This window comes from Mesocricetus auratus, unplaced genomic scaffold (genome assembly GCF_017639785.1).
Source record: "Mesocricetus auratus isolate SY011 unplaced genomic scaffold, BCM_Maur_2.0 Super-Scaffold_100021, whole genome shotgun sequence".
NCBI lineage: Eukaryota > Metazoa > Chordata > Mammalia > Rodentia > Cricetidae > Mesocricetus > Mesocricetus auratus.
Genome location: NW_024429202.1, coordinates 5,562,785 through 5,584,354, shown reverse-complemented (window position 1 = coordinate 5,584,354; position 21,570 = coordinate 5,562,785). Strand labels below are relative to the sequence as shown.

The 21,570-nt window shown below is 52.4% G+C and overlaps 2 protein-coding genes across 8 annotated transcripts; one reads left to right on the top strand and one right to left on the bottom strand.

Annotated features, from left to right (window-relative positions):
- Nucleotides 1–1,614: 1,614 nt before the first annotated feature.
- Nucleotides 1,615–4,274, bottom strand: Tspo2 (translocator protein 2). 4 transcript variants are annotated; one of them, XM_021228606.2, is made up of 6 exons: nt 4,167–4,274; nt 3,704–3,813; nt 3,170–3,364; nt 2,784–2,973; nt 2,067–2,208; nt 1,615–1,849 (listed from the first exon to the last, which is right to left on the bottom strand). In XM_021228606.2, the coding sequence occupies exons 4-6, from the start codon at nt 2,951–2,953 to the stop codon at nt 1,652–1,654; spliced, it is 510 nt and encodes a 169-aa protein (XP_021084265.1). In that variant the 5' UTR covers nt 2,954–2,973; nt 3,170–3,364; nt 3,704–3,813; nt 4,167–4,274; the 3' UTR covers nt 1,615–1,651. The 4 variants fall into 4 exon arrangements, with proteins under 4 accessions (XP_021084265.1, XP_021084266.1, XP_040585570.1 ...); XM_021228607.2 differs by having other exon boundaries at nt 3,163–3,299; XM_040729636.1 differs by having other exon boundaries at nt 3,170–3,299.
- A 2,502-nt stretch (nt 4,275–6,776) lies between these two features.
- On the top strand, nt 6,777–20,587 carry Unc5cl (unc-5 family C-terminal like). Of its 4 annotated transcripts, XR_005870134.1 has the most exons (12): nt 6,777–6,989; nt 7,910–7,993; nt 8,859–9,123; nt 12,258–12,687; nt 13,153–13,453; nt 14,681–14,943; nt 15,674–15,775; nt 15,883–15,950; nt 16,405–16,516; nt 16,739–16,839; nt 17,299–17,412; nt 19,399–19,539. XR_005870134.1 is itself a non-coding variant. In XM_040729494.1 (11 exons), exons 4-11 carry the CDS (start codon nt 12,303–12,305, stop codon nt 19,619–19,621), a joined length of 1,557 nt encoding a protein of 518 aa, XP_040585428.1. In that variant the 5' UTR covers nt 6,785–6,989; nt 7,910–7,993; nt 8,967–9,123; nt 12,258–12,302; the 3' UTR covers nt 19,622–20,587. The 4 variants fall into 4 exon arrangements, 3 of the variants coding, with proteins under 3 accessions (XP_040585428.1, XP_040585429.1, XP_040585427.1); XM_040729494.1 differs by lacking the exon at nt 16,405–16,516 and having other exon boundaries at nt 6,785–6,989; nt 8,967–9,123; nt 19,399–20,587; XM_040729495.1 differs by lacking the exon at nt 16,405–16,516 and having other exon boundaries at nt 6,785–6,989; nt 8,888–9,123; nt 19,399–20,587.
- The last annotated feature ends 983 nt before the right edge of the window (nt 20,588–21,570 follow it).

Here is a 21,570-nt window from a genome sequence, read left to right as displayed (position 1 = left end):
AGCTGGGAGGACTTCCAGAAAGCCAAACACCAGGTGGACTTGGGAGCCCACTATAATGCTGTCTTAGAAGGCAGAGAAGGGGTTCCCGGGGCAAGCTGGGATGTGACTGAGAGACACTGCCTCAGCGAACAAGGTGAGAACACACCAGCTCAGGCCTCCACAGGCATGAGGACACAGATATACCCTCTACATGTGCTCCCACACATATGCAAAAGACATACATGCACCACACACGCATGCACACACGCACAGGAGGGAGGGAGGAGCCATAAACAACTCCCCAGTGATTCCATCTCACTTCCATTCATGCCTCATGGAGACCACTTGTCGCAGGACATCTGAACCCGCCAGCTTGTCACATACAGGGGTCAAGAACACAGCCCCACCTACTGCCTCCTACCATGAGGGCTTTCAAAGAGAGGCAGAAAATAAGAGGAAGGAGGAGAAAGATGGAAAAGCTGCTGAGGTGGTCTAGTAAGGAGGAGCAAAAGTTGATGAAGAAGTCCCTGCTGGCTTCACCTCTCAGCACCCTGGGGCTCACCCGCTTCAAATTCCTCCTTATAATAGTATTGCACAGACATCAATGACTAAAAACAAGAGAGTCTAGGAAAACAAAAATCAGCTCTTAGCTTTTCAGAGAGCACCTCACGTGTCTTAGCACGACATACGTAATAAGTGGTACGGTTATATTATCTACACATCTGTAAATGCATATTGTTACTATCTCCTCTTTACATGCTTGTTTATGTGTATGTGTATGTATATGCATGTGTGTGTGTGTATGAGAGAGAGAGAGACAGAGAGAGAGAGAGAGCGCGAGTGAGCACCTGTATGTAAGTCAGGGGACAATCTGTGGCATTTGGGTCTCTCCTTCTGCCATGTGGGGCTTGGGATCCACCTCAGCTGTCAGGTGGTGGCAGACACTTACCACCTAGCTCATGCCGGCTCCTCAGTAGTCCTCTTCACTGAGTTTTCCTTTTATGTACTCTTTCAAAATCTTATTTTTTAATTTGCTGTGTAGCCAGGATGACTTCGAATTCATTTCCTGAATGCTGCTGGGGTTACAGGAGTGCACCAACACTCTAGGCAAGACTTTGTTTTTATTTATTGTTCATCTATTTGGTGTGTGTGTGTGCTTGCATGCGTGCACACACATGCACATGCATTTCCATGTGTGTATATATGCATGAGTGTCACAGTGCTCACATGGAGGTCAAAGGACAACTTTTGGGAGTTAGTTTTTTTCCCTTCACTGTGTGGTCCCTGGAGACAGAAATCAGGTTTCTATTTGTTTTGGTGGCAAGGGCTTTACCTGCTGGCCCAAGATTCTGTTTTGAGGTAAGTGCTAAACGCTAACCCCTGTGCTGGGCTGGGGGAGGTGTGTGAGAGGGGAGATGGCATGTGTTCCCACATCGGCTCTACAGGAGGGGCTCCCACTCTGTAGCCCTGGCTGCCCTGCATCCTGTCCGCCTTTCGCCACACCCTCAGAGTCAACAGCAGGATTTTATTATGTGTCCGAAAGCATCCCCTCTTTTCTGTTTCTCTGAACTCAGATCCAGGAGGGTGGCCAGGCCACACCAGGCGCCCCCCCCCGGCTCCACAACTGCTCCGCCCACTTGCCACCCTCCCTCCTCTCCCGGACCCTGGCGCCTCAATGGCTCTCCTCGGATGGCGAAGGCTGGTGAGCCGGACACAGGCTGTCCCTCCACAGGCGGTAGGTGATGGCGATAGTCACGGTGAGCCAGGCCAGGTAGGGCAGCAGGAGCAGAGCGGCCAGCTTGTTGATCGGTTGCCAGATGAGCACCATGCTTGCCACCAGCCCATAGAGCAGCAACAGGTCTAGGAGGGCCTGGGCGGAAGTGTTGGGAGCCTGTAGCCACGCTGTGTCAAGAGCCAGAACCCTCTGCCCTTCTACAGGACCCTGACCCAAGAAATGCCCCCCCCGGCACTGCACACACTGTAGGAATTACAAACAGGTCACTTGCTGGTCCCTGATATCCACTCTGATGTGGGGCCCTGTGGTTTCACGTTCCCCTTCTCCCATCACGGAGCGCCACGTGCCTTACCAGCCCAGGGTTGTTGGCTGTCAAGAAGAGCGTCAAGAAGGTCCAACTGAGGGTGAGTTGGAAACTGTAGAGGCCAAGGGGCAGTGCTAGGGGCCACCGGAAGCCCCCTCCCAGGTCCTTCCACACCAGGTAGGAGGCATAGCTGCAGAGAGAGGGGGCTCTGTAGGATCCAGGCCCTCTGGCATAAGGTCTCTTGGCTGTCAAGGAGTACCCTGAGCCTGAGCATCATTTGAGGGCCGAGGGAGGGGCCAGAGAGACGGCTCAGCAGTTAAGATTACTTCCTGCCCTTCCAGAGGACACAAGTTTGGTTCCCAGCACCCTCGCCAGGTGGTTCATAACTTCCTGTATTTGCAGCTCCAGAAGACCTGATGCCTTCTTCCAGGGTCCATAAACATTCACACAGACAGACAGACAGACAGACACAGACACAATCACCCATGTAAAATAAAAGAAACCTTGAGAGTCAAGGGAGAGTTGGTGGGACAAATTGGGTGGGAGGAGTTGGGTGTCTTGGGGAGAAGTCTGGGAGGGTTAAAGAGGGTGAGGGGATTGGAGAACTTGTTAGGATCTTAGGCATGTAGGGCATTCCTGCTTGTGGGGACCCCTACTTGAAGGGAAGCAATGGGGTACCATCCATTTGGAGGCCAGTGTACAGCACAAGCTCATACCCAGGGCGATTTGCTTTTACCCTGGCAGATACCAAGGCCACACACTCACCCTATGACAGAGTAGATGGTCGCCCAGACAAGCAATATGACCTTGTGGGGTGGACACCACAGCTTCCTCTCATCCTCACACCAACCGGATGTCTGATTGTGAGTGAACATGCAAATCAGGATGGGTCCGAGGAGGGGCACACCCACAAACACAGGCCCCTGAAGCTTCATTCACCGCAGAGAGGCAAAATCTGGGGAGGCAGAGAGCAAGTTGGGATGAGCCTTCCTTGGTCCTTCAAACCTTGGGATTACCTAGCCAGAGATTCTCATTGGAGGTCCCCCAGCCTTGAGCCCAGCTCTAGTCGCGACCTCTGAACCATCTTCAGCTCCCTCTACCCTGCTATCTGCTGCCATCCATGCCCTGTGTTCCCCACACTCACCACTCACCCAGCCTCTGGGGAGCACGGTTCAGTGTCAGCAATCGCTCTGAGTCAAAGGCTTCCTTCTCTCTCCGTGGCCATCTGACTCCTGGACGGCAGGACAAGGCTTGATCTTTATCTCCCGCCACAGGCAGCACCTGGCCAGGCAGATAGCAAGCCTGTGCCTCAGGGACTGTGCCTCCCAGACCCTGACAGTGGCATCCTGGAGGGAGCAGGGAAGTTTAAGAGGCTTGCTCCTTGGATCACAAGGCTGGACTCAGCTGGGACCATTTCTTGGATTTTCTGTCAGTGCATTTTCTGAGGTGAATAGATGTTTGCTGCACCTTCCCAGGGAAAGACACATGGCAACCACGTTCTGAGCGGAGGAGCCAAGGATTGCTGGGCCACTTATAACGCCCAGCTGCCCCATGCATCTGCCCCAGTCTTATCTCATTAGACCAGATTGGCACATTCAACAGATCCACCCAGGCTGGTCTGCCCAGCCTCAGGCACCGCCAACCGACGCCGTTGGGTCCCTCTCTAGGAAGCATTTAATTCTCACCTGCTCCTGAGCGTCAGAGATGTGTTCTGTGTCTCCCCATCCCCAAAGGTCTGGTCTGCAAGCACAGATGTCCAGATTCCTTGTGGTTTGACTCTCAAGGACACAGCAGCCTGGTGTTTGACGGAAAAAAAGTGTCACTCTCATTTGCTTTCTTTGTATGCCGTTTTCAGGTGGGCCAAGGTTTAGGCCCTCCTCCAGCTAAGGTCCCGGTCAGATCAGTCTTCCCACTTGTTTTTCTGTTTCAGCCAGTGTCTTAAGATCAGTGGGTGGGTCAGGCACTAGTTGGGCTCCTGGGATGGGGCTGAGCTTCACGCCGCTCTGTATTTTTCTGTTTGGTTCTCCCTGCTTCTCATGGTCTTCCCATCTCCCTGACTCCGTGTTCCCTAGTTTTGAATCTGGTGCTGGAAGTCTCGCTCATCGACCATGCCCATCCTCTCTTCTGTTCCCAGTCCTCCTCACTTACCTCAGACACACATCTCCAAGGCCTGATGCCTGATGCCAAATGACCTGTGCCAGGCAGAAGAGGGTGAGGGACTGGAGAGGGGCGGAGCTGGGCTCCTGCTGGTCTGCCTCTCCCAGATGAAAGGGGAGGTCACATTGCTGGGGACTTCTGTGTTGCTGTTTACATGAGGGCTCCTGTCCACACACCCACATTTCCGTCTGTTAGTCTGTTAGCACTGCGTGTGTGTGTGTGTGTGTGTGTGTGTGTGTGTGTGTGTGAGAGAGAGAGAGAGAGAGAGAGATCAGGGATTAAATGAATCAGGGCTTCATGTCTGCTATCAAGCACTCTATTGCTCCTCTTCCCCTCCTTGATACGTGGGTCTTTGGAGGAGGCCCCTTTGATGGACTAGTTCAGAGTCTGACAGTGTAATAGCCCAGCCTGGAGCTACAACTCTACTGGTACCCATGGTCTCAGTACCGGTGACCCAGCTCTGTGTCCTTGGGGATGACAGGGGCCCCCAGGTTTCCCTAGAGCTCTTCTGGAACAAGATTGTCTCCATTTGAGGCAAGCACCAGCTTTAGAGATGAGTTCACCATCCATGAACACAGTCCCCAACTTCAGCCTCATGGCTGGCCTGTTTCTGCCTGGCTGGAGTTTGGCAAGTCTTTCCCAACCCCCTGGCACTTTGTGTCTCAGAGATGAAAGCAGCAGGCCAGGAGGTGGGTGGGGCATCTGGGTAGGGGTGGCCTGGTCCTCCCAGCCAGCCTGACAGGGACAGGGGAGAGAGTCCCTGTCAGCTGGCCTAGTCTTCTGTGTGACTCAGACAGCTTTGTGTAACAAAGGCAGCTGCCTCCCTGTTTGTCCCCTATGAGAGTTCTGTACCCTTCCTTGCCTGTCCTTGAGGCACTGGGTTCCCTTTGCAGGCCGGCTGCTCTCCGTGGGTCCCTGGGGACACCCAGTGGGACTCCCTGGGGTGTGTTTGTCTCACCATCCCTGGCATCTCCACCCAGGGTTGGAAACGGAGGGGAGGGAGATGTGAGACCAGAGAATAATTAACTGAAAGAAGAAAGAAGAGGACACCATTTCTGTGTGTTCTTTTGTGTGTGCGTATATGCACATGTGTGCAGGTACACGTGTGTGTATGTGGATATGGTATGTGCACACGGAGGGCAGAGGACAGCCTTGAGTGCCAGCTCTCTCAGCTGGAGTGCACGATTTTTATTTATGTAGTCTTTTGAGGCAGGCTCTCTCCCTGGCCTGGAGCTGGCCAAGTCTGCTGGCTGCCTTGGCGGTCTGGGTTCCATCTGTCCCCACCTCCCCAGCTCTAGAGTGATGGGTGTCTTTTATGTGGATTTGGCCATTGAACTCGGGTCCCTGGGCATGCAACACAAACACTGTAGTGACTGAGCCATTTTCCTAGCCCACATTTTCTTCTTTTCTTTTGAACTTGTATTAAGGAGCTGAAGAGGCCATTCAGTGGTTAGTAGAACTTGTGGCTCTTGCAGAGGACCAGAACTCAGATCCCAGCACCCACATCAAGTGACTCATAGCTGCTTATAACTCCAGCTTCAGGGGGTCTCTGAAAGCTCCCATATACAGGCTAGGTGTGTGCACGCACACATGCACATACACACACACACAAATAAAACATAAAACAAAAATAAACATAAAACCATAAAACACACTAAATAAAAATGAAAAATATTAAAAATGGTATTTTATTTTTGATTGATTCATAGTAACTACATATTTATTGGGTATAATGCAAGATGGATCCATTTTGTAATGATCAAATCAAAGTAATTAGCATGTTAATTTCCTCAAACTTTTATCACTGAAGTTGTGAGAACACTCAAAATCCTGTTTTCTAACTATTTCAAGATGCTTGGCCCACTGTTAGCTGTGGACACACCGCTGTTCTGCAGTCTCACAGAGCACCAGAGCTTATTCTATCAAACGGCAACCCACTGGCCAGCATCTCCCATCCCCTGCCCCTGGCTCTTCCTCTTCCGGGTTTCCCATGTTTATTGCAGCGCTGTTCACAAAAGCCAAGGTGTGCAGTGGAGTGAGAGCCCATGGAAAGACGGCTGGCTGGTGCTGAAGAGGCAGGCAGTCGCAATCGGGCGGCCAACTCCCCACCCCTAGAGGGTTTTCATCCCAGAGGCTCGCCTCCAGGGCTATGCTCTCCAGGACTCAGATCCAGCTCGCCCCTAGGGCAGTGTCCCAGCCAACTCTGAGAGGGCGGGGAGCAGACAAGCGAGTCCCTCACACTGTACCTGTGGGGCTCCCCGTGCAGGAAGGACTAAAAAGAAACTCTTGGTGCGTGCACCGGCTACACTGGCTCACCCGGAAGGATCTTTGAGCTGCGGTCTCCTGTCCAGACCCCGTGGAAACAGTGTTTGAACCAGATTCCCAGATTCCCAGGAGAGTCCTGTGCGCCTCAGTCGTCTGATACCTCTGGCGCAGGTTCCCTCCTCTTCTGTCACGCCGGCCGCCTTTGGTAGGGGCCGCCGCTCCCCAGCAGAGGGCACTGTGGGGAGGGGGTCTTCTAGACCTGCACCAAAGCTACCCCCCCCGCCCTTCCAGACCGGCCTGGGAAGTGAACTGTCTCCCATGCCTCACCTGGACTTTGCCAACAGACAAGACACCTTCCTCCACCCCTCCTTAGCGTGACAGGAGGCAGGATGCTGCCGGGAAGTGGCAGGCCACACCTGCCCCGATTCCCCGCCCAAGTCCACTTGTCTGCTGGCCTGGAGACAGGTCTGGCTGGCCTCTCGGTTTCTTAGGGAAGGAACTATTGCTCCTGGACTCGCTAGCAGCCTCTGGGAACAAGCCTACATTAAGGTGAGCAGCCCGAGGGCAACTGTAAGGGACAGGCTTGACTAAGGGCCCAGGAAAGAGCCGGATCACCTTAGCTAGTCGGCCAGGTTGTGAGGACCCTCTGCAGGTGGGAGGGAAGAGGGGACCAGTGCTGGCTGGTGTCAGGTGCAGGGGCATGAGTCTTTGTCTGGTGGAAATGTACAGTGTGCTCATGAATGCTGGCCATGAACAGCGTGTGGCCTCGTCCATTCGGCCTGGTGGTTTTTGTTGTTTTCCTGGTGCTATGACTTGTATCCAGAAGCCTGGGCATGCAGACAAGTGTTCCATCACTAAGGAACATCTCCAGTTCTCTTTTACTTTTTATTTTTGTTTTTTTGTTGGAGGTGGAGTCTCACTACGAAGCCAGGGCTGTCCTGGAGCTCACTACCAGGCTGGCCTCAAACTCACAGAGATCCGCCTGCCTCTGCCTCCTAAGTGTTGAGATTAAAGGTGTGCGCCACCAATGCCGGTCCTTACTTTTAAAGATGGACTCTTTTTGTATTGCCCAGGACAGCCTTGAACTGTCGTATGCTCAGGCCGACTTTGACTCTGTGATCCTCCTCCTTTAGTAGCTGGGATGACTGGTTTCTGCCACCACGCCCAGTCCAGGCCAGTGGTCACTCTGAACTCTATCAGGCCAGTGGTCACTTTGAACGCTATCAGGCTAGTGGTCACTCTGAACTCTATCAGGCCAGTGGTCACTCTGAACTCTATCAGGCCAGTGGTCACTCTGAACTCTATCAGGCCAGTGGTCACTCTGAACTCTATCAATCAGGTGACATAGTAAGAAGCAGTCAGGTGGGGAGGGCTGAGTGTCCACAGGACACGAACAGATTTTTGCAGTAGGATTCAGGATCTTTATTCTTAGGATGGAGATGACAGTATTCTCATGACCCTGGTTTTAGAGAAATGCTACCCAGAATGCCCTGGACTCGAGACAGACAAGTTGGAAGAAGTGACTTCTGAGGAGTCAGGAGTTGGAGAACATGGTGAATTTGGAGTGCTGTATAGTCTATTCCCCTACACTTTGGCTCCTTTCCCTTCTTGGGGGCAGAGGGGGGATGGGGCGAAGGCTAAGGGAGTCTGAAGAATGGTCAGCTCGCCCCAGGCTTGAGCTGGGGATCTGAGCTGCTGCAGGCCAGGGAGATCACCCTTGAGGCCCAGGGTGCTGTAGAGAGCTGTGTACAACTTTCCAGGCAGGGCAGCTGGGCAAGCGGACCTGGCCCAATGAGGTGGAGGGGATTTGGACTCTGTTCTTGAGAGGCCCCAAGGAGGCTGTTGTTATAGAAACAGAGTTGTTCCTCTCATTTAGTTCTCTTTTATCAGCCATTCCTGCCACTGAAACCTTGGTGGGCAGGGCACAAATGTTATGACTTGCCATGGGGCCCAGAGATGCCTTTACTCTGTTTTAGCTTCCTCTAGTTCCCCCTGTCCTACTCCCCCTCCCAGCCACCTTCCCCCCTCCTCCCCCCTCCTCCCCCTCCTCCTGTTTTTCTTTTCTTGATTCTATTTACTTATTTTTATTTTATGTGTACAGTGTTTTGCCTGCACGTGTGGATGTACACCATGATCATGTAGTGCCCACAGAGGCCAGGAGCGGGTGTCAGATCATTTGGGCCTGGAGTTACAGATGGTTGTGAACCCCATGTGGGTGCTGGGGACCAAACTCAGGACTCCTGAAAGCCAGTGCCCTTAACCACTGAGCCCCTTTCTTTCTCTCTCCCTCCCTCCCCTGCCTCCTTCCCTCTCTCCCTCCTCCCTCCCCTCTCCTTCCCTCCTCCCTCCCTCTCCCTCCCTCCCTCCCCTCCCTCCCTCCCCCTCCCTCCTTCCCATTCAGACAGTGTCTCATTATAGGTCCTCAAACTCCTGACCTTCCTGCCCAGCCTCCCAAGTGCTGTCGTCACCAGCAGAGCCATCTTTCTTTGCATTTTCTCCTTCTCCACCCAACACCCCTCTCTTTAGAAGGGGGACCAAAGAGACCTAGGAGCAAAGGAGGAGTGAGGTCAGCCGGAGGTGGGGGTGCGCTGAACTCACCACTCAGACATCTTCAGTTGCTACCTAGTTCTCCTCCCTCCATCCCTGCAGCAGCAGAGACCTCACCCGTGAAACGAAGACTCATGTGAGTACAACACAAGTCAAGCCGGTACTATTACAGTTTGAATAGTTGCCCTATTATTACCAGTGAGAGCAAGGGAGTGAAGAGCTCTAGGGGTAGCTTGCCTCCTTACCCATCTCAGCTTCCGACCCTGCCTGATTCACCCGTGGCCTTGCGGATGGCCTGGCTAAAGAGGGTGGAGGCTCTGACCTCCAGGTTGTTTCAAGATAAGGTGAACAATGCGCCATGCTTATCTTCAGGGAGGATGCAAGGGAAACAGGTCCCTGCCCGAGCCTCAGTGGCGATGATGCAGCGGAGCCTGTCTGGAAAGGGAGTGACATTAGGAATTCAGGGGGAAAGAAGTGTTGAAGCTTAGCTGCAGGTGATGGCGGGGTGAGTGTGTGTGTGTGTGTGTGTGTGTGTGTGTGTGTGTGTGTGTGTTGGGAGCCTTTCCAGTTAGTATAGAACTGCATGGGTTATAGGGGTCTCCTTGGAAGGAGGGCAGCTCGGCTCAGGGATTCCGGCTGACCTGTGGAGGAACTGCATCCTCTCGCCCCCAGCAGCTCCCCCAGGGCTGAGCAAGGCATCTCTGGCACCTTTGGAGTCTCCCATGAATGCTGATGCGCAGCTGGTGGTCAGGAGTCGCTCATTTTCGAGAGAAAGCAGGTGGGACAGTGCCTAAGAAAGAAAGAGCTTTGCAGGCTGGATTGACAGTGGGGAGGTTGTAAGCCGGGAAAGGGCTGGGGCATCCCCAGGACAGCAAGGAGCCCAAGCCAGGAGCCAGAATGCATAGGGAATGGGGAGCCCAGCCCCTCCAGACTGTGTGGGTGTTAGGAATTATCAGGGCTCACAAGGAAGTAGAAGGGGGTGGAAGCAGATTCAGGGAAAGCTGGCAGGTATACTGGAGGTTGCTAGAAAGTTCTAAATTTCCCGTGGCACCTCTGCCAGGTAGCCAGGCGAGCCCTCGGGGAGCATGTGCTTTTGGCCTGCCTCATTTCAGGCTCTTTGGAGGCCCCGCTTTCTTCTTCTTCTCCCTCTTTTTATCTCTTTGTTTTTTTGCTTCCACTTTTAACTTTTCCTGTTCATGCTGCACTGTACGAATGCCCGGGAGCTACCTTCGGACCTTCATGGCAGAAGGAGCGGCATAAACAAACACACATTTGGATAGTGCTTTGTCACCTACAGGTGCTTTTCACTGACCCCTCATGCCATCCTCATTGAGAAAGTGCAAAGCCATGCACTCAACAACCCCCCCTCGACCTTCAAGGACCGGGGAGGTGACTTGGGTGATAGCATGCTTCCCGTGCAAGCATGAGAACTGAGTTGGACCCCTGGTACCCATAGTGACTTGCATTAATAATCTTTGCACTGAGGAGGTAAAGATGGGTGGATCCCTGGGTCTCATTGGCCATCCATCCAAGCCTCTTGGGTGAGTTCCAAGTCCTAGTGAGAGACCCTGCCTCAAAAAACAAAGAAAGAAATAAGACAAAGCAAAACAAAACAGTCCCAACCAACCAACCAAACAAATAAAAAGCAAGGTGGGGGCTGGAGAGGTGGCTCAGTGCTTATGAGTACTCGCTACTCTTCCAGAAGATGGGAGTTTGGTTTCCAACACCCATGTCAGGCAGCTCGCAACTGCCTTTAAGTCTAACTGCAGAGGAATCTGATGCCTCTGGCTTCTGTGGGCATTGCACTCATGCACACATAGCTATGCACACACACACACACACACTTGTATATCCATGTGCATACATGCACAAGTGCACACACATACCCATATGTAATTAAAATAATAAAATAAAAAAACAAGGTAGATGGCTCCTGAAGAATGATATCCAAGGCTGACATCTGATTTCCACATGTATGCACACCCACATTCACAGACAGGCACACAATCAGTTATGAAGCTCATGCAAAGGACATGACTTGCTGTAAGACTGCCACAATGCATTCCTGTATTCTCCAGTTGTCACAATTTTTGGTGGTGATCAATAGAACCCATCTTCTGTCAAAATAGTATTTTGAATGTGTCGGATTAAATACAAATATTATTACTTTAAAATATTTATTTTGGTATTCCTTATGTGTATGTATGTGTACATCTGTGTGAGTGTATACCTGTGTGTGGGTTCCCACAGAGGCCAGAAGATGGCGCTGGATCCCATGGAGTAGGAGTTACAGGCAGTTGCTGTGGTCTGAATCTCAGATCTCTGCAAGAGTAGTAGCTGCTTTTAACCATTGAGTCATCTATCTCTTCAGCCCCTACTATTACGTTATAATGTGACCAATACAATATGTCAGATTACATCATTGGCTTGTGTTTTGTGGGATGCCACTATTGAAGACTCTGTAATTTGCTTTCTCTCTCTCTCTCTCTCTCTCTCTCTCTCTCTCTCTCTCTCTCTCTCTCTCTCACACACACACAGTGTGCTTTCTTCACATGTTACTCTGGCTCAAACTCTGGGCCTTGTGTATACAAAGGGCTCTACCCTTAACATATACGTGTATTTTATACCCATTAGATTGAAGGCTGCTTTTTCCCTTACAGATTTTTTTTAATGAGTGCTCATAGATAAAGATAGATTTTGTTTCTGAGATGCTATGTCACCCAAGCTGGCTTCCAATTCAGGGTCCCCTACCTCAGCTGTCTGATTTGCTAGGATTATAGGTACGTACCTCTACTTACTCAAAAGTAGACATCTGGACAAATGAGGTATCTTAAGCAATGTGACAATCATAACAGGTACAGTGACCAACATGGCTTTAAACTCATGTCCTCTAACTTGGAATATAAGTTCTTATGCCCAGGGCTTTGCTGTAACTAGGTTTTGAAGAATTGTGGGAAGCTCTTTATTTTCAAGACAGTGTCTCAGTTTGTAGTCCAGGTTGGCCTTGAACTTCAAATCTTCCTGCCTCACAAGGGTTGGAATAATAGATGAGTACCATCATGCCTAGCTCAGGAAGGTTCTTGAGTGTGTGTGTGTGTGTGTGTGTGTGTGTATGTGTGAGTGTGAGTGTGTGTGAGTGAGTGTGTGTGTATGTGTATGGGGGAAGGGGAGAAGTGAGAGGGGTTGTGCATCCCTGTAGGGGAGTGAAGCTTTGGCTTCCACAAATGAAAGACAGCCCAGCCCTACTGACTTCACCCACTCTCCCCTCAGGCCCTCAGCCTTGACTGGTGCAGGGGTGCAGGAGCGACCAGGCGGATGAGCCCCCAGGAGAGTTCTGTCTACCCTTCCCAACTTCTCCTGTTGGTGGGGATCCCCGTGGCCAGCGCTTTCCTTCTGGTTCAATGCCTGCTATGGCGCTGCTCTCGGTGGCTGCCAGGGGCCTGCAGGAGGCCAGGTGACCAAGAGGAAACAGTGTCGCCACCCACTTCATTACCAGAATATGAGCCCCCAAGGCAGGGCCCACTCCAGACACTACCGGAGGTGGCTGCGTTCTACCAGGAACTCTACACGCCCACCCGGGGCCAGACCATCACCCGCCAGCTGAGGCATAAGCTACTGGTGTATTCTGCTAGAGAGGTGGATCACCGTGGCGGGTGCCTGATGTTGCATGACATGGGCATTTCCCTGTTCATTCCGCCAGGTAACCACTCCCAGCATCCTCCTTGACAGAGTTCCTCAGGCAGCAAGGTAGGGTCCCTGGCCTGAGCTCTGCCCACAGATAACTTTGGAAAACTATATTCGTGTTTTAGCTTTTTTTTTTTTTTTTTTTTTGGTTCCAAAGATGAATCTCCACACGTCTTTTGGGATAGCTTCCCTGTAGGCAGAAGTAAATTGCCTTGCTCTAAAGACAGCCTGCTATGACAAGTCTTCAAACAAAGGAAGAAAGGCTGGCGTGTGAAGTCACACAAGTCCCCATACAAGTGGCTGTGTCCCTGGAAGGGCATGGGTCACTGCTCACGGTGGACGTCTCCATTCCGTACAGCCTCTTGGTGTTCTGCTGGGCACCCTCAGTGCTGGGCTTTGGGCTCAGGCGCCCTGCCCGGCCCCCTTTAAGGGACAGAACACTCCCACTTGCTAGACTCATCCTAGCCCTTTGTTCTTCCAGGTGCTGTGGCGGTGGGCCGCCAGGAGAGGGTGTCCTTGGTTCTGGTGTGGGACCTGACAGATGCCCCGCCATTGTCTCACAGACAGGGGCTAGTGAGTCCTGTGGTGGCGTGTGACCCTCACGGGGCCTCTTTCCTGAAACCTTGCACACTCACATTCAAGCACTGCGCCCAGCAGCCCGGTCAGGCCTGTGCCTACAACAGCAATACGTCCTTGCTGGAGGCCAAGAAGTGGAGACCTCTGGGTCGGCCGGGGGCGTCTATCTCCCGGGACGAGTGCCGCATCCTGCTCTCTCACTTCAGGTGAGCCTGTCCCCCTGCTCCGCGCACGTCTCTGGCAGTGCCCTCCCCTGGCAGTGCCCTCCCTTTCTGTCAGCCTCCTTCTTATCTTTGTGTGAGAGCCTCTTTACTCTTCTAGGATGTTAGGACCCTGTGTCCCTCTCTGAGCCTGCTGCTGTAATGTCCACGGCAGCTGTTTCTGCCGTTGAAACCCCATCAGGGACAGTGGCTGCCCTCTCTCTGCCTCTCTGGAGGTCAACTCATCCCTCTGTCTAGCAGGCACGGCTGACCCACAGTCCACAGGCCCCACATGGCCCAAAGAGTGTGAGCAAGGCCCAGCACAGAATCGTAGACTTGCTTAAAACACTGAGATTCTTTTTTGTTTTGAAATTTAATCTTGCATGGTTCTTGAGTGTGACTGGAAATAGCACCATTGTGCCTCAGTGTCAAAAGGTTGGAGTTTGTCCCATCTCCACATCTGTCTTTATAGCTGGCCCTCTCTATCCTGCGCCGCACTTCGGGACTGCCCGGAACTCTTAAGCAAGGGCACATTGTCCCCTTCAGGCTCCATCTCTTAGGGTCTTAGTCCTCTGTTCCCCAGTTTCCTGGTCACTCATTAGCCCCCAGGAGGACCATGTACAGGACCCCCTTCAAATTGTGGGGACCCCGTGATTCCTTTGTCTCCGCTGCCAGATAACACACACTGGCTTGCCTCCCCAGTAGGCGGTAGTCAGCACATTAGTCACCTCACTGCTGTGACGAACACCCAGCAGAGGCAGCCTAAGGAAGGAAGGGCTTATTTGGGCTCACATGTCATGGGGACGGTTAGTCATGGAGTCAGAGGCTTGAGGCGTCTGGTCTGGTCGATTTGCCTCTTCAGTCAAGCATTAGAGAAAGAGATGGCTGTTGTTGCCCAGGAACCCCATCCTGTCTGCCAGGGTGGGTCTTCCTACCTCAATAACTCAAGAGAGAAACTCCCTCAGTGACCCGCCCAGAGATTTATCTCCATGGAGATTCCAGATCCCGTCAAGCTGACTGTATTAGCATCACAGTCATCATGGCCCATTCACTTCTTGACCCTTTAAGGCCCTCGTCTCTCCCCTGGTCCTCCTCCTATGCCTATTTGGAGTGCTCTCCTCACCCACTTGGAATCCTTTAGGAGGCAGGAGCACGGTGGTAGACACCTTGGGATCCTGGCCTTCCTGGTGCTTACGCGTGGGTGTCTGCCGCCGCCGCCATCTCCCTCCACAGCCTCTACACCTGCATCCTGGAGGCGCCCCTGGGCCAGACGGCTCGCAAGTGGCTGCAGCTGGCAGTGTTCTGCTCCCCACTGGCACCCGGGCAGACCCACCTGCAGCTGCGCGTCTACTTCCTCAACAATACCCCCTGCGCCCTGCAGTGGGCTATCGCCAATGAGCAGCCCCATGGTGGACGCATGCGTGGGCCCTGCCAGCTCTTCGACTTCACCGGGGCCAGAGCTGACCAGTGCCTGCAGCTCAAGTACATCTCCGAGGGTGAGGTGGGCACCGGGGGGGGGGGAGTGCGGTGGGGGGTGGGAAGGAAGGGAGGGTTCGGGTCTCCCCTCTAGCCTTCCAGGAAACCCAGGAACCCCAAGTGTATTTCCTGCGCTCGGGTTCCCAGCAGCCTTCTGGCTCTGTCCCCGTTCCTCTGTCTCCCACTCAGCCCTCGCTAGCCATCCTGGAACGCAAGGGTGCGAGGTGGGAGGCTGGAGGCGAGAGGAATCTATCTCAGCTGGGAATTGTGTTCTGAATTTGCTTGCCTGCCTGGGCCCTTCTTTTTTTTTTTTTTTTTTGGTTTTATGAGACAGGGTTTCTCTGTATTGTTTTGGAGACTGTCGGTCCAGCCCGGCCTCGAACTCACAGAGATCCGCCTGCCTCTGCCTCCCGAGTGCTGGGATTAAAGGCGTGCACCACCACCGCCCCACTGCCTGGGCCCTTCTTAAGGCTACGGCTGCGGTGTTTCTGGGGATCCTCTGTGTGGTTGTGGGCAGGGAGATTTCTGGGGTATACAGCTACTTTAAGAGGTGGGATAGAGGAAGGGAGGCTGTGTGTGTGTGTGTGTGTGTGTGTGTGTGTGTGTGTGTGTGTGTGTGCGTGTAGAAACGGGCATACAATCAAGGCCAGTTTGAGGTGCCCACTCAAGCTGTTGAATTTCTCCACAACTCCCTTAAATACTTGGGGAAGGCCTTGTGCTCTAAGGCCTTCTGCTTCGTCCTCTCCCCAGGCTGGGAAAACGTGGATGAGAGCAGCAGCCAGCTGGTTCCCCATCTTCATATCTGGCATGGAAAATGCCCCTTCCGTTCTTTCTGCTTCCGGAGAAAGGCAGGTAAGCCAGGGGCCCTGTTCACTGCCTGCTCTTCTCTCCCAGCAACCCTACTCTACGGCCCCACCCTCTGCTCCTATCCATGGACTTTTTCTTGCTTCTCTTCGTAGCCAATGAGAATGAAGACTGCTCAGCATTAACCAATGAGATCATTGTCACCATGCACACCTTCCAGGATGTAAGTTGTACAGAAGCAGAGAAGGAGGGCAGGACCTGTGGAAGGTTGGGGCAAGGGAAATGGGTCCAGTACACAGTGATTAGGGACCTAATTACAAAACAAAGTAGCTAAAGCGGGCATTTGTCATAGAACTACCATGCCAGATTTTAAGGGACTTAGACCATCTGGCCCCAAGTCACCCTCTGTCCCTGAACCCTTTTTATGGATGGATGGATGGATGGATGGGTGGATGGACCACCAGGAGGTTAAAAGATTCTTTCTCCAAGTTCAGGATAGCTAGGGCATCTGGAAGACCAGGCCTCCTCCATGGTGACTGTCCCCATCTGTCTGCAATGGGGATGACTAGGAAGGGGGACTTAAGCAGGTGGAAAGGGGGTTAGGTATCTTCCCCCTCCCTCCCTCCCTCCCTTCCCCCTTCTCCCTCCTTTCCTCCCTCCCTCCTTCCCTTCCATAGACACAGGGAAGAAACAAACATGTCAAGTTTGAGAGTCCTTGGAAAACCAAAGTAGCATCTTGCAGGATGGTGGCAGACACCACACATTGTCATTTGGGGAGGACAGTTGGAGGTCAGTTTCTCTGTTAGTCCTGTGTGATTTTTTTTATTGTTGTCAGGGGCAAGTTTAACTGTGGGGTTCTTAGTCTGGAGACAGGGAGTTCAGGGTGCTGGGTGGAGGGGGGGCTGTAACTTCTGGCGACAGGGCTGTGACAGGTTAAAGGACAGTCATGAGGAATATATTAAGAGTTTCTCATACCCCTGAATGTGTTCCCTGTCCCTGTTGGTGATTCAGGGCTTGGAAAACAAGTACATGGAGATCCTCAGATTCCAGGCATCGGAGGAGGAGTCCTGGGCAGTGCCCCCTCTTGTCTCTCAGCCACCCCCGTGCAACAGGTGAGGTGACGGTGGCTTGGCTGCTGTCTGGGGGTGTTTGGCAATCCTTCCTCAGTACCCCAGCAGGTAAAGAGAATGGAGGATGACTGAGTCCCTTTTAATGTGTGTGCATGCATGAGTGTGTGTGTTCATGCATGTAGGTGTGTGCAAGCACATGCTTGCATGTGCATGGAGGCCAGGGCCAGCCTTGGGTATTGTTCTTCAGAAGCCATCATCTTATTTTTGAGATAAAGTCTCTCATTGGGACTTGGAGCTCTAGGTGCCCAGAAAGCCCCAGGAATCTGCCTGCCTCCCTCTCTCCCATGCTAGGGTCACAAGCGTATGCTACTACACTGACTTTTTATGTGGGTGCTGGCTACTGAACTTAAGGCCTCATGATTGTGTGGCAACACATTGAGCTGTCTGCCCAGCCTTTTGTCTCTGAGTCTTCCTTTCTAAACACCCTGTTTCCTGCCTCAGGCTGCCCCCGGAGCTCTTTGAGCAGCTGCAGATGCTGTTGGAGCCCAACAGTGTCAGTGGGAATGACTGGAGAAGACTGGCCTCCCACCTGGGCCTCTGTGGCATGAAAATCCGGTGAGCAACAGTAGGGCTACAGGGGAAGTCAGAGGTGGGCTAGACTGGGGGGCTTCAAGACATCCTGGGAACTGGACCACGGACAAGGAGGTGCCTTCAAAGTCAGTGAATGTCTGCTTCCCACCTGAGTCCCTTTAGAGGGACAGCTCTTTCTGTCAATTCTACATCCTTAATCTCCAGACTAGCCATTACCAGACACTCAGGTCCATAACCCAGCCACCTGCTTCCCCGTGCTTCCAAAGAAATTGGGAAACAGAAATTGATAAAAATAGTTTTACTTCCAGTTTAGCCAAACTGGGGAGAGAAGGTTTCAATTCCTCACAACTGCCTTATAATTTAGCCATGAGACAAAGGCCAGAAGACAAGTAGACCTGGTTATAGGACAGTCTGTTTCTCAATGACTGGGGAGGTGACTTGTCCCCACTGTCTCAGTTCTCTGTACCAGAGATGATTTTATGTTAATTATTGTTCAAGTCCAGGACTGAAGACAATGGGAGGAAGGCGTTAAGGTTCCAGTTTTTGTAAGAGTCTCAGGTGTTGTTTGGAGGTGGTGGTGTAAGAGCCCCCCATCTGTGTGTCTAAACCTGGCCAAGCTCATTGTTCCCAGTTCATTCCTTGGGTAGGCACAGAGAGGAAGCCTTTTGTATGTTCTGTGGATGTCAGCTTCAAGGGCACCTCCTGCGTGTCCGTTCTATGAATTCTGTAAGTGAATAAAGTAGTGATTGTGTTGCAGTTGAAGAGAAGGGCACCGGTGCCGTAGTGGAATTTAGAATACCTCTCTCCCCCCCTAGGACTCCAAGCCCACTCTTTCAATCCAAGATCAGGCACATGATGTCTGTCCCATAGTAGGTGTGCAATAAACGTTTCACAAGGGATGATACAAGTCACCAATACTAGTAAGCGCTCGCCACACCACGGCCCGAGGCATGGAAAGACAGATTGTAGGATGATGTGTGTACAACATGTCGCTGGAAGCCTGCCGCATGTTAGCATAGCAAGTGTTAGCAATCACAGTGGCTGTGCAGCCGGGGCTCCTGCCAAGGAGCTCACAAAGGGATCGCTGGAAGTACAATGCTGTGCCCAAGCTTGAAGGCAGTGGTCAGGGAGGAGCCACAGCCGCACCTTGGAAGCAGAACTGATGTAGGGAGTTGTCAGATGCCGGCCTGTGTGCCACTAAGTGCTGGGACACAGAGTGAACTATGTTTACACCTCCTGGGAGCACGGATTGTCTGTGGCAGGGTCTTTGAGAATGACAGCAAGCTTTCCGTGTGCTCCCTTGTGTGTATTCAGTGTAGCAGAATATTGAAAAGAGAGACGCAGGCATTTGCTTAGGGTCAGAGGAAGCAAGGGGCTTCACCGGGTGGTGGAGGAGGGAGGCTGTCAGGAGCTATAGATTGTAACAGGGACCCTAGAAGGTTCCTGAGCAATGGAGGTTCATCATATGAATGTGATACGACATGAAATCATAAGCACACTTAAAGCATGGATTTTCCTGTTTTGGTTTTTAATTTGTGTAGCCCCCGAGTGTGGAATTTGTAGATGACGCCTGTCTCAGTTTGTTTTTCTATTGCTGTGGTAAAACACCATGGCCAAAAGCACCTGGGGAGGAGAGGGTTTGTTTGCTTATTCATGACAGACGGTCATGAAGGAAGTCAGGGCAGGAGCTCTGCAGAGACCACGGAGGGACGCTGTTCACCCCTTGTTCTCCACGGCTTGCCCAAGCCTGCTTTATTGTATCACCCAGGACCATCTGCCCAGGGATGGTATCACCCACAGCGAGGCGGACCCTCGAATGTCAATCATTAATTAAGTTACTGTCAAAAGGTTGGACATTCTCAGAGGCTGTCTCATGCAAGATTTCACCTTAGTAAGAGGAACCAAGGGAGGCGTAGAGGAGCAGAGCCGAGGGGTGTGTTCAGGGTGGTCTCTTACTGCTCCCGAGCTTCCTTGCTTTCCGTTCACTGTCCCCCTGTCCCTTGGAGACAGATTCTTATCCTGCCAGCGCAGCCCAGCCGCAGCCATCCTGGAGCTGTTCGAGGAACAGAACGGTAGCCTGCAGGAGCTTCACTACCTCATGACATCCATGGAGCGGTTGGACTGCGCCTCTGCTATCCAGAACTACCTGAACAGAACCCCCCGGGGCAGCCCTGCCGTGATACACGGAGGTGCCTGGGAGAACTACAGTTTAGAGCTGGATGAGAAACTCTAAGCATGCCCCGCGGGTCCTCGCAGGGTGTCGCGGGAGGCCGGGACATGCCTATGGGCTCAGGGTCAATGCCGCAGACCCGAGTGGAAGGATCTGGGATCCCTCAGCGAGGCCAGACAGCCTTCCCATGGGTCCTGTATCAGGACCACCCTCCAGCCTGTCGGCCAACTTTGCCCTGAGTGCAGGTTCCGTCCTGGTCGGCAGGGGGCGCGAGAGTCTGAGAGATGACCACAGCCCAGCCAGCTTCCAAAATGCTGTTTAATTTTCTCCTGGACGGCCAGGTGGCCCTGCAGGCACATCGAGGTGGAGACTGCCCAGTCCAGAAGCATTCATGGAGCACTGAGTCTCAGCACCGGGCTGGAATCATGGGGCATGTCGGCTTCTTTGAACTTGTCCTGGAGTGTGTTCTGCTGGATGGAGATGCACTTGCCCTCCTTCCAGGGATGTGGTGGGTGTGGAGCTGTGCTTGGCTTTGAGTTGAGAAGGGAGGACGCTGAGATGGGCTGGAGCAGAGAGAAGTCTCCAGAGAGGATTCTTGGGAGAGATCTTTCGGTGGGGCTTGGGGAACAGGGTGGGTGCACAGAAGAGAACCAACGCGCTCACCCGATGGGTGGGGGGGGGAGGGTAGCAGCGGGCCCAAGGCGAGATCTAGTCATACCTCCTGCCCACCGGGCCCTGCCTGTTCACCTCTTCCCATGCAGCCCACACCTGTCTTCCTGTCTGCCGCTGTCTCTCACCACACCGGAAGCTGCGAAGCCTCCGGACCCGCATTCTTCCCCAGCCCCATGCCGGTCCACCTTCAGCTGAGGGTGTTAAGTCTCAGGCTCCTTTTCCTGCAGGTGCCCCTTTCAGGGTCAGACGTCTTTCTGCGGATCCGGTCTTCACGTTGTTTTCTCTCTATCTAGCTGTGGGCCCCCACCCCCACCTTTGTGTGTTTCCTTATTAAAACGAATCCTGGTCACTCCCTCAGGCCAGTGTCTGAACTAATTCTGTGTATCAAGGTTGCCTCAGCTATTCTGGGAGTGGGTTAGTAGAGATACTCCCCCTTCCCCCCACATCAAGATCTCCTTTAGGGTCAGGAAGTAAAGACTAGAGATTAAAGGACACTGTAGCATGAATAATAAAATCCAGAGACCGACGTAGGGGTTCAAGTTGAAGATCAGAGAAGCAAAGCAGCCAGCCACTTGAGAGTTCTCACCTCTACCAAGGCTGACACTGAAGGGGTGATCCACCCAACCTCAGACTGCACCTCCAGACTGCTCCTCAGACTGCCTAGACCGCAATTCTCTCTTCAACATGGCTAGAGGCTAATTCCACATGAGACTGCTTGCTTAGTGCTGGGATTAAAGATGTGAGCTCTGTTAACTCTTTTAGACTGATTCACTCTCATGTAGCCCAGGGTGGTCTTGAACTCACAGAGATCCATCTGCCTCTGTCGACTGAGTCCTGGGATTAAAGGTGGGTACCACCACTGCCTGATGTTTATGGCTGTGGACAGTTTAGCACTCTGATCTCCAGGCAAGCTTTATTAGATCACAAACAATATATTATCACAGGACACCCCACCCAGTCAATAGTACTGGCTATTAATACTTCTGTTTACCAATAGTTTTGTTAATTTGTTCAAAAGTAGGCAATCTCTCGGGAAGCACTAACAATTCACTTCCATATTTAAGTACTTTTTTTGGTACTTTTAAACCGCAGGTCATATTAATTAGTAAAATATGAAAACGCCTTTCTTCATAACTATGTTTTGCTAAGACTGATGAATTTGGACATGGGTATGATTTTCAATACATTTTAACAATTTCAGTTATATACCGTGTAGACATGTGTCTATGTGAGTGCAGGGGGAGGGCGGAAGAGGCCATTGGCTCCCCTGGAGTTGGAGGTTGAACCACTTGACCAGGGTCCTGGGAACTGAGCTCTGGTCCCCTGCAAGAGCAGCGTGT

What these genes read in the sequence shown, in the direction of transcription:
- Tspo2 (XM_021228606.2), bottom strand. Translation starts at nt 2,953, where the DNA reads ATGAAGCTTCAGGGGCCTGTGTTTGTGGGTGTGCCCCTCCTCGGACCC. An exon ending in ACCATCTACTCTGTCATAGG is followed by an intron (nt 2,209 to 2,783) that starts GTGAGTGTGTGG and finishes CTCTCTCTGCAG; the next exon opens with CTATGCCTCCTACCTGGTGT. An exon ending in CAGCCAACAACCCTGGGCTG is followed by an intron (nt 1,850 to 2,066) that starts GTAAGGCACGTG and finishes ACTTCCGCCCAG; the next exon opens with GCCCTCCTAGACCTGTTGCT.
- Unc5cl (XM_040729494.1), top strand. Translation starts at nt 12,303, where the DNA reads ATGAGCCCCCAGGAGAGTTCTGTCTACCCTTCCCAACTTCTCCTGTTG. An exon ending in ATCCTGCTCTCTCACTTCAG is followed by an intron (nt 13,454 to 14,680) that starts GTGAGCCTGTCC and finishes CTCCCTCCACAG; the next exon opens with CCTCTACACCTGCATCCTGG. An exon ending in CCATGCACACCTTCCAGGAT is followed by an intron (nt 15,951 to 16,738) that starts GTAAGTTGTACA and finishes TTGGTGATTCAG; the next exon opens with GGCTTGGAAAACAAGTACAT.